Source organism: Ailuropoda melanoleuca, chromosome 8 (genome assembly GCF_002007445.2).
Source record: "Ailuropoda melanoleuca isolate Jingjing chromosome 8, ASM200744v2, whole genome shotgun sequence".
Lineage (NCBI taxonomy): Eukaryota > Metazoa > Chordata > Mammalia > Carnivora > Ursidae > Ailuropoda > Ailuropoda melanoleuca.
Genome location: NC_048225.1, coordinates 15,031,685 through 15,042,496, shown reverse-complemented (window position 1 = coordinate 15,042,496; position 10,812 = coordinate 15,031,685). Strand labels below are relative to the sequence as shown.

At 47.4% G+C, this 10,812-nt stretch overlaps 1 protein-coding gene across 1 annotated transcript; it reads right to left on the bottom strand.

The window, feature by feature from the left end:
- Window positions 1–516: 516 nt before the first annotated feature.
- On the bottom strand, window positions 517–3,314 carry RNF26 (ring finger protein 26). Its single transcript, XM_002914071.4, has one exon. It carries the CDS (start codon window positions 2,764–2,766, stop codon window positions 1,438–1,440), a length of 1,329 nt encoding a protein of 442 aa, XP_002914117.1. The 5' UTR covers window positions 2,767–3,314; the 3' UTR covers window positions 517–1,437.
- Window positions 3,315–10,812: the final 7,498 nt, after the last annotated feature.

Genomic DNA, 10,812 nt, shown 5'->3' with positions numbered 1-10,812 from the left:
CCACCCCCCGCGCTGTGCTTGTGAGGGCGGATATGCGCGTGAGGACTGGGATGGGTCCTGGGTTTCAGCTCCCAGCTCTCCACCAGGAGGCCTCACAGCCCCACTCCAGCCCAAGAGACACAAGGACAAGCACCAGGCTCCTCCAGGGATCAGAGGGTAGACTGGACTCCAGGCAGCAAGAACCCCAAATTCCCTCCTGGGAAGAGCGGCACTAGAGAAGCTGGGAAGCTTACTCAAGGGTTGAGAATGTTCACACTCCCCTCTACTAGGGCTTCATTCTGGCAAAAGGAGAAAAGACAGGGCTTTCCAAAAGCCAGGTGTGTGAGGGCACAAATTGGAGGCCGTGAAAGCTAATCCAGCCGCACCTGGCATGGGCTCTCCCCAAGGCACAGTCCTCACCTCCTATCTTATCTCCTCCCCAACTAGGTCCCCTCCAGACCACAGTGACTCCAGCAGGACTGAAGGACCCTGGGGCACCAACTGCTCATCCCTGTAAGGATGCACACCGAGGCCGTCTGAGCTGTCAACAGAAATTTATTCACCAGAAACTGGGCCAGACAGAACCATCAGGGCCAGACAGACCCATCAGAGAGCTCATACTCCTAAGCTGGCCCCTTCCGTCTTTGGACCCTAGTGAAATGTGCACAGTCTGCCCTCCCCAACGCCAGGGAGAGACAAACAGAAAGGGAATGCCATTGTTCTCTGTGATGTGGGGAGTGAAAGGGGTAGGAGTAGAAATCTGGTTATCCCTCCTGAGGCTCCCAGGGGAGCTGGGGTGCCAGAGGGTAATATGGTCCCAAAGCCAGGTGCAGACACCCACCCCTCAAGGGGTAAACTCTTGATCCTAGCTGTTGAATCAGGTTGGGAGGGAGCCTCGTAAGATCAAGACAGGCAGAAGCGGTAACTCTAAGGGCACCTGAGAGATACTATCCCCAAGGCCTACCAGTGCACAGGTGCTCTGGCTGAAAGCAAAGGTTCAAGATCATTCCAAGGCCCCTGAGTTACCAAAACACCCAAACTGACAGTGATGTGTTGTGGCTGCAGAAGCTGGGGAGGAAATGGGGAGGGGCCAGGGAGAGGACCTGCAAATCCCCAACAGAAAAACCGGAAGTAGAGGGGAAGCCCCAGGGGTTGGCATCTGGATGGGCCCTGGCAAGCTGGAGGGGAGTCCACGGCAGTCTCAGGGCCTTGCATAGTGACACACTCACCACCTCCGGCATCACACAGGGACGCACTGGGTAAGGAAAAGCACACCCAGCTCACGATCTTCCAGAGTATCCTATCTCAATGTCCTGGACGTATGGCTTGGAGGCTTGGGGTGAGAGCCACGGGAGCAGGAGGGGATTCAGGCCAGGAACCAAGAGGTGAGTTGTTCAAGCTGTCCTAGCGCGGGTGGCTTCATGGAGCATGGAGGAGTGGGCAGGCAGGGAAGGATCTTCAGAGGTAGACATTGAGGGTCTGCAGAATGCCCCGGCGGCAGAGGGGGCAGTTGCGGTGGGAGATGGGGTGACGCATCAGGATTTCAGTGCAAGCCTGGCACAGGCACAGGTGCCGACAGGGCAGAAGCAGCACCGTCTTGCTCTGGTCCTGGCAGATGACACACTTCTTCCGCTCCTCTTGCTCCTTGAGCAACTGCCATGGGTCTTGCCCGGCTATAGACTCCTCCTCATTGAGCCTCTCCCGGCCGCGGGCAGCTGTTGCTCTGGCCATCCTGACCTCTTCCTCTTCTTCTGCCTCTGATCTGGACCCTGCTTCGGGAAGAGTGTCCTGTCTCCAGGTCCTGGCTGAGGGCACCCTCCTAGGGCCACCCTGAGGGGCCCCAGGAGCCCCTCCCCGGTTCGGCCAGGTGGCCAGCTGCAGGCTGCGACTCCAGACTCGGCGCCAGGCCTCCAAGTCCAGTGCTAGGCGAGACAGCCGCACAACATCCTCTCGGAGCCGGTGGTAGGACGGCCGGGCGTGGAGCTGACTGAGTGCCCGGGTGGCCAGTCTCAGGGTGAGGTCCGGGTGCAACACAGTCACCATCACTGCCAGCACGCAAGCCAACAGCACCAGGCCGGTGACATTGACAAGCACGAAGCTGGCCAGGAGACGGACAGCTGACGCTAGCAGCTCCAGTGCTAGCTGGCAGGGGGTCCAGAGGAGAATGGCCATGGCCACGGCACTGCTAGAAATGTGGGCTAGGAAGGCAGCTACAACGTCTGTCATCCTCCACAATGGCCCCGTCACTGCATCCCACAAGGCGAGCATCAGAGAGAAAAGGTTCTGAGTGCCAATGAGGCAGATGTTGACCAGGCTGTTGATCACGTAGGCCACCAGGCTCATGGCAATGGCACAGATGTCACAGACCTGGCGCAGCAAAGCATGGCCATTGGAGACCACATTGAGGACACCCCGGTGCAGTATCTCCCGGCTCCTCAGTGCCCCGTGAGAGGCCAGGTGCCCCAGGAGCTTTAAGCTCTCCAGGCCAGAGCAGCAGCTGTACAGCAAGGTGCACAAGGCCTGCAAGCCCCCAAAGGTGAATCGGACCAAGGCTTCAATCAAGGCCAGCAATGAAAGCAGGACTCCGCGGCCCAAGTGCAAAAGACTAGTCAGTACCGTGTGTGGCAGGTTGTAGATGAAGGCCAGGAGCCAGGCCAAGGAAGCCAGGAGGGAGGACACCAGCAGGAAGTTGAGGTCCAACACCAAGGTCAGCAGGTCCAGCACAAGGCCCACCCCATTCACTATCAGGTACACAGCCTCCATGATAGGGCTGTGGAGGTTAATCATAAAGGAAGTCTGGCCAGGTTGAGGGGGGTGTCAAGGCTGATAATATTTGGGGGCGACAGGAATTTGGAACGGAAGTGAGCAGTCTCCAAACCAGGGAGAACCAAGAATCTGAGGAAGAAGTGGGTTAGAGGGAGGAGTCTCAGTGGAGGGAAAGGGGGCCAGGTGCCGGTCCAGGAGTCCCGGTTTTGAAGGCGGGCTGTCTGGGAAGGAAGAGGCCAAACATCTCTAAAGTGGAGGTGAGCCCGGGCTGGAAGAGAGAGGTCAGCTTTGGAGGCCTGGTGATGGCGAACCACGGCCGGGCAGTGGGTCAGACCGAGAGGAGACCGGGAACGGATGGTTTCGGGCCGGGGCCGGGTGGGGGCGGCGCAGGCTGGGCGCGGGCTCGCGGTCCAGCTACGCAGGTACCCCTGTCCCCGCCCGGCCCCCGTCCTCTGGGCTCGCGGCGCTCTGCGTCCAAAGGGGTAGTGGGAAAGGGAGTCAGCCTCAGCAAACCCCAAACGCGGCCTCTACTCCGCTGGGCGCCGCCATCTTGTGTGCGAAAGGGTGGGGCGAAAAGCGTGACAAGGGGGGCGGGACGACGAACTCCGGCCAATCGTTGAGAAGCAACCGCAGGAAACATCGAGCACTCATTGGTCCGTTTGAACGGCGCCCAAACATATTTACTCTCCAAAGAGAAGGGCGGAGACAGATTGAAATACCCGCCCCCTTTAGGCGGCGATTGGTCAGTTGACGGGCAGAAGCGGACTAGGCCCTCCTCCTAGCCCCGCCCCCTAACAGCCGGATTTTGGGGGCTGAATACCCGTGCTGTTCTTTCTCCTGGCCCCCCCACCCCGGTCGTGAACTTTTTAGGTGAGAGTTGTTTACTGCCTCTGAGCTGGGCTCTGGGATTGCACCGCCTCCACACCCTCCTCAGACTCGCTGCCTCGTCCTCTATTCATTTATTTGTTCATTTAGTCTATCATTTATTGAGCTCCTCCAAATACGTGGGGGATACAAAAAATGTTTAAAAGGTTGCTGCTCTCAAGCCGGTCACAAGGGGAAACACATTGTTACAGGGGATTCCCAAGCTGCTGTTCCAAACTGTTTCCTCCAGCGTCATCAGCTTCCCTAGGCATCTTCAGGAGATTATCTCATTGTCATTATGACAAGGAGGCCACAGACCAAAAATAGCTCACCCTCCTTCACTAGTCCCTATTAATTTGTTTACCTGAACGTTCTAGTTAAATATCTACACCTGGACGGCTCTAGGTTCCTCAATAAGTTATCCTTTCCTTTAATATTCAAAATATATTTGAGACCCCATCCCAAATCTGTTGGAAAACCTGGTGTTCTCTACTAATGCCAAGCACACTTGAGGGTCTCATCCTTCCCCTGGTCATCTGCTTGTTTGAACGCTTCGTCTCCATCCTGGCCTGGACTCCTAAAAATGTTCGTCCCCCTTCACCCACCCAACCCCAAACGCTACCTGAATCCCTCACTCCCCAAAGCCCCACTGATAGGAAGCTGAGTTATGCAACAAGCCTTTACTGAGATGTGGCCGTCCCACCAGGGGTGACAGCACAGTGCAGAGCAAGGACTGCAGTTTCTAAAACTCTACTGGTTTTGCCTCAGCCTCTCTCTCACACCTGTCAGGCCCCAACTCAATGTCTTCTCTGGGACATGTTTTCCCTTCCTCTTCCTCTTCGGATTTCCCCTCCCTCTCTCTAGCCATCAGACTCTAACTTCCTATTTTGTTATTTGATTTTACAGCATAGTCTGTCCTACCCCCAACCTAAGCTAAGCTCTAACCACAAAATGCTAATCCCTCTAAACAAGGGAGAATAATACAAGGATTTGTTTTAGCCTCCTGCTCAGAGCATGGTCTGTTGTGATTATTGCTGCTGATGTTTTTATTGTCCAACTGTGCCTTTTCCCCCAATTTCAAATCTTGGAGTATACACCCACCTCCCCTTCAAGATATTTGATCTCCCCACCTATAACCCGTCCTCTTCAGAAATATTAGCTGTTCTGTGAACACCTCCTGTGTTCCTAGACTGTCTCCCTACAGCACTTGATACCGGTGGCCACTTCCTCCTCCCTGGGCCCCTGGACATCACCCTCTCCAGTATTCTTTCATGGTCTCCTCTCCTCCCTACGTGATGATTTCCAAATCTGTGCCTTCAGCCTGAATCTGTCTTGCAAAGTTCAGGTTGCAACGGCTTCCTGGACATAGCACCTGGATATCATACTGGTGCTTCAAATTCAACATGTCCAGGGACGCCTGGGTGGCTCAGTTGGTTAAGTGTCTGCCTTCAGCTCAGGTCTTGATCTCAGGGTTGTGAGTTCAAGCACCGTGTTGGGCTCCATGCTGGGCGTGGAGCCTACTTAATTAAAAAAAAAGAAAAAGAAAAAAGACTGTTGAGGGCAAGTCAATGATGATGGAACTGACCTGGTTAGCAAAGGTAAAGGGGAGCAAGATCATTTTTTGGACCAAAAATCCAGAAGGGTTTTTGTACCATGTGCCCTGCATGGCACATAGTTGAACTTGTTACTAGACCTGACCTCAATTGTGCTGAGCATGATGGCACTCTTTGGAACAACAGAAAGACTATATATAGTGTTTTCTGGATCTACCCAAAGATGAAACATCTTAGAAAGACACACATCACATTTGGCCTTACTACCTCTCTGGGACACATGATGGGAATGCTGGCTAGATGCTGTTACAAGTAGAGTTAATGTAGATGAGATATCAAAAGAGCTTGAAGAGTTAAGCAAAACAACAGAAGATTCTCAAATAAAGAGCAAATTATGGTTTTGGGTGGAAAATGAAATTACTTTTGAATACGCAGTATTCACAGATATTTGAGATGGACTGTTGCATAATATTAAAAATATCGAGGGGCACCTAGGTGTCTCAGTCGGTTAGGTGTCTGACTCTTGATTTCGACTCAGGTCATGATCTCAGGGAGGTGAGACAGAGCCATGCTTCATTCCACGCTGGGCATAGAGCTTGCTTAAGATTCTCTGTCTCCCGCTCCCTCTAGCCCTCCACCCCTCCCTCTCTTGCTCCCTCTCTAAAATATACATATATATATTTATATTTCATATATATTTATAATAACAACAAAAATTTAACCAAAAAAATCTAAATCTATTTGGCTATTTTACTTTGTTTACAACTGATGAGGCAATACTAACACATTATTTTTTTAAAGATTTTATTTATTTATTAGAGAGAGAAAGAGCGGGGCAGAGGGAGAAGCAGACTCCCCGCTGAACAAGGAGCCCAATGTGGGACTCGATTCCAGGATCCCGGGATCATGATCTGAGCTGAAGGCAGCACCCAGGCGCCCCTAATATATTATTCTTATTATTAACTAAAGTCCGTAGTTTCCATTAGTGTTGAATCTTTGTATATGGGTTTTGACAAATTTATAATGCCATGTTTCTACCATTCAGTGTCATATGGAATATTTTCACTGCCCTAAAAATCCCCTTGTTCCACCTATTCATTCCTTCCCTCCCTCTCCGTACCCCTAGCTCCTGGCCATCACTAATATTTTTACTGTTTCTATGTTTTGCCTTTCCCAGAATGTCAGATCATTGGAGTCTTACAGTACAGAGCCTTTTCAAATTAGCTTCTTTTACTTAGCAATATGTATTCAGGGTTCCTCCATGTCTTTCTGTGACTTGATAGCCCATTTCTTTTTATCCCTTAATAACATTCCACTGTAGGGGCATCAGCGTGGCTCAGTGGGTTAAGCATCTGCCTTTGGCTCAGGTCATGATCTCGGGGTCCTGGGATCGAGCCCCACTTTGGGAGCCTGCTTCTCCTTCTCCCTCTGCCTGCAGCTCCTCCTGCTTGTGCTTGCTCTCACTCTCTCTCTCAAATAAATAAATAACATGTTTAAAAAAATAACTTCCCACTGTCTGGATGTACCTCCCCATTTGTTGATCCATTGTACTACTGAAGGACATCGTGGTTGCTTCAAGTTTTGGCAGTGATGAATAAAACTGCTGTAAACATCCGTGGGCACGTTTTGGTGTGGACAGAAGTTTTCAGCTCATTTGGATAAATACCAAGGAGAATGACTGCTTGATCATACGGGAAAGAGTATGTTTAGTTCTGTAAGAAACCGCCGAACTGTCTTCCAATGTGGCCGCACCATTTTGCACTCCCCGCAGCCATGAATGAAAGTTCCTGTTGCTCCACATCGTCACCAGCATTTGGTGTTGGTGTTTTGACATTTAGCTGTTCTGACGTATAGGAGCATCTCATCGTTGTTTTAATTTGCAGTTCCCCAATGACAAACGATGTTGACATCTTTTCACATGGGTATTTGCTACCTGTATCTCTCTCTCTTTTTTTTTTTTTTTTAGATTTTACTTATCTATTCATTTAGAGAGAGTGAGCAGTGGGAGGGGCTGAGGGAGAGGGGAAGAGAGAATCTCACGCAGACTTGGTGCTGAGCACAAAGCCCAATGCAGGGCTCGATCCCATGACCCTGAGACCATGACCTAAGCTGAAACCAAGAGTCAGATGCTTAACTGACTGAGCCACCCAGGCGTCCCAGTATTTGTCTTTCTCTGACTGACTTATTTCATTAACATAATACATTCTAGTTCCATCCACGTTATTGCACATGGCAAGATCTTGTTCTTTTGGATGGCCGAGTAATATTCCATTATATGGATGTTGGATAGATGATAGATAGATAGATAGATAGATAGATAGATAGATAGATAGATAGATACCACATCTTCTTTAACATTCATTTTTTGTTGTTGTTGAGGTGTGTGTTAAGGTCTTTGGCGCATTTTTTAATTGGGTTGTTTTCTTACTGTTGAGCTTTTAAAGTTCTTCATATATTTTAGATACCAGTTCTTTATTAGATATGTGCTTCGCAAATATTTTCTCCCTGTCTGTGGCTTGTGTCCTCAGTCTCTCAACAGTGTCTTCCACAAAATGGAAGCTTTTAATTTTAACGAAGTCCAGCTTACCAATTTTTTTCTTTCATGGATCATGCCAAAAAGTCGCACCAAACCCAAGATCATTTTGATTTTTTCCTATGTTCTCTAGAAGCTTTATAGTTTTGCATTTTACATTTAGGTCTATGAGATTAATTTTTGTGAAACATGGAAGGTTTGTGTCTAGATTAATTCTTTTGCATGTGACTATCTAGTAGTTGTTTTACTTCCCGAGGGATTAAATAACTTCTTTTAAATTCTAAAATTACTTTCTAAATCTAAAGAAGTTACATTCTAATAAACTCATAAGGAAACAAACTTGACAGAACACTCTTTTAGCAAGGTTCTGGGGAAATAGGCACTGTGGTACATTGCTGGTAGGAGAGCAAAGTGTTACCCACCCATGGGGAGGAGTTTGGCAATATCTACAATATCTTCATGTGCATTGTTACAAAGCTGCGGTGATCAAGACAGCATAGTAATGGCATAAGATGGACATTCATATAGACCAATGAATAGAGAACCCAGAAATAAAGTCTTGCATACATCTTCAACAAGAGTACCAAGACCACTCAATGGGGAAAGGACAGTCTCTTCAACAAATGGTGGTGGGAAAACAGGACAACCACATGCAAAAGCATGAATTTAGACCATTATCTTACACCATCTTCAAAAATTAACTCAAAATGGAATAAAGACCTAAACATAAGACCCCAACTTATGAAATTCCTAGGATAAAACATAGAGGAAAAGTTTCGTGACATTGGGCTTGGCAGTGACTTCTTGGATATGACACCAAAAGCATACGCAATAAAAGAAAAATTAGACAAATTGGATTACATTGAACGTGGAGGCTCTTAAGCATCAAGCAACAGTCAACAGAGTAGCAAGGACAGTCTCCAGAGTGGGGGAAAGTACTCGCGTGTCATGTATCTAAGGAGGGTTGATGTCTGGACGGCTCCTATCACTCAACAGCAGAAAATCACATGGGCGAGGGGATCGCGTGCAAGACCCGAATGGACATTTCTCCAAAGATGATATGCATTTGGGCTGCAGACAAACGGGGGGAAGCTTGGCATCTCTGGTCATCAGAGAGGTACTAGTGGGGCTAAGGTGGGATGTCACCTTGTACCCCATGGGATGGCTCCTATCAAGGAAACAGAAAATAGCAGCTGTTGGCAAAGATGTGGAGGGGTTGGAGCCCCTGTGCACCCGTGGGCTCGTGGAGTGGTGCAGCACTATAGAAAACAGTACACAGTTTCCTCAACAAATTAAAAAATAGAACCATCCCGTGATTCAGCAACCCCACTTCTGGGAACATGTGCAAAATAATTGAAAGCAAAGAGATATTTGCACACCCATGTTCATAGCAGTGCTATTCACAATAGCCAAGAGGGAAAAGCAATCCAAGCGTCTGGTGACAGATATGTGGTCTACACATCCAATGGGATATTAGTCAACCGCAGAAACAAGTGAGATGCTGACACATGCTACAGCAGGAATGAAACGTGAAGTCGTTATGCTAAGTGAAGGAAGCCATCACAAAAAGATGAGTACCGTGTGACCCCACTTATATAGGGATCTAAAGTAGTCAGATTTCATGATTACTGGAGGCTAAAGGAAGAGCGAAAGGGGAGTTTTTGTTTAATGGATATATAGCTTAAGTTTCTCAAGATAACTGTTCTGGAGATCTGTTCCACAACAGAATATACTTACCACTACTGAACTGTACATTTACTAATGGTTAAGATGGTAGATTTTATGTCATGTGGGTTTGTTTGTTTTTTTTTTTTACCATAATCAAAAAAAAAAAAAACCAAACAAAAAACCAAACCAAAAAACCTACATAAACCTTTGGCCCAGCAATCCACTTCCAGGAATTTACTGTTAAGACACTTTCAACAAAATAAGAATTTATTGTAACATTATCTGTAACATTGCAAAATATTGGAAAGCATCCAAGAGTCCAAACAGGAGATTGTTTGACAAAACTATGGTAGGTAAATCTAATGGAGTGCAATGCGGCTGTTAGGGAAAAAAGGGGGGGGTGCCTAGGTGGCTCAGTCAGTTAAGCGTCTGCCTTCGGCTCAGGTCATGATCCCAGGGTCCTGGGATCGAGTCCCACATCGGGCTCCCTGCTCAGTAGGGAGCCTGCTTCTGCCTCTGCTGCTCCTGCTGCTTGTGAGTGCTCTCTCTCTGTCGAATAAATAAATTTTAAAAATCTTTAAAAAATAAAATTAAATAGGGGCACCTGGGTGGCACAGTCATTAAGCATCTGCCTTCGGCTCAGGGTGTGATCCCGGCATCCTGGGATTGAGCCCCACGTCAGGCTGCTCCACTGGGAGCCTGCTTCTTCCTCTCCCACTCCCCCTGCTTTGTTCCCTCTCTCCCTGGCTGTCTCTCTGTCAATTAAATAAATAAAATCTTAAAAAAATAAATAAATAAAAATAAAATTAAATAAAAAATTAAAATTAAATCCACAAAAACGAGAAAAAAATATCCAAAACTGAAAGAAAACCGAAACAAAGGAACCCAGCTATATTTCATATGAATACTATAACCATCCAGAAAGGAGACAAGTAAGAACTAACTTTATGTCTTCAGCCTGGGGGAAGAAAAGACCTCTTGAACTATTTTTATTAGCTTCACTTTTTGTAGTGGTATGGGTGTAGCAAGCCTGAAATATTGCTGGGAGCCAGAGTTCTTTGGAAGAAGGGAGACATAAATACGGAATGCAAGAAGGCAAGGTAGACTCCCCTGGAGCTGGATCAGCGTTGGAAGTTACCAGCATGAACTCATGCTTTCTAACAATCATATACTGTGCGTATATATATATATATATTAGAGTATACACATACACACACACTATATATGCTATATAAATATACACATACACACATACTATAATATATATAATATATACTATATATATGTGTGTGTTAGAGTATACACACACACGCTATGTATGCTATATATATACACATACACACATACTATAATATATATAATATACTATATATGTGTGTGTGTTAGAGTATACACACACACGCTATGTATGCTATATATATACACATACATACATTATAATATATATAA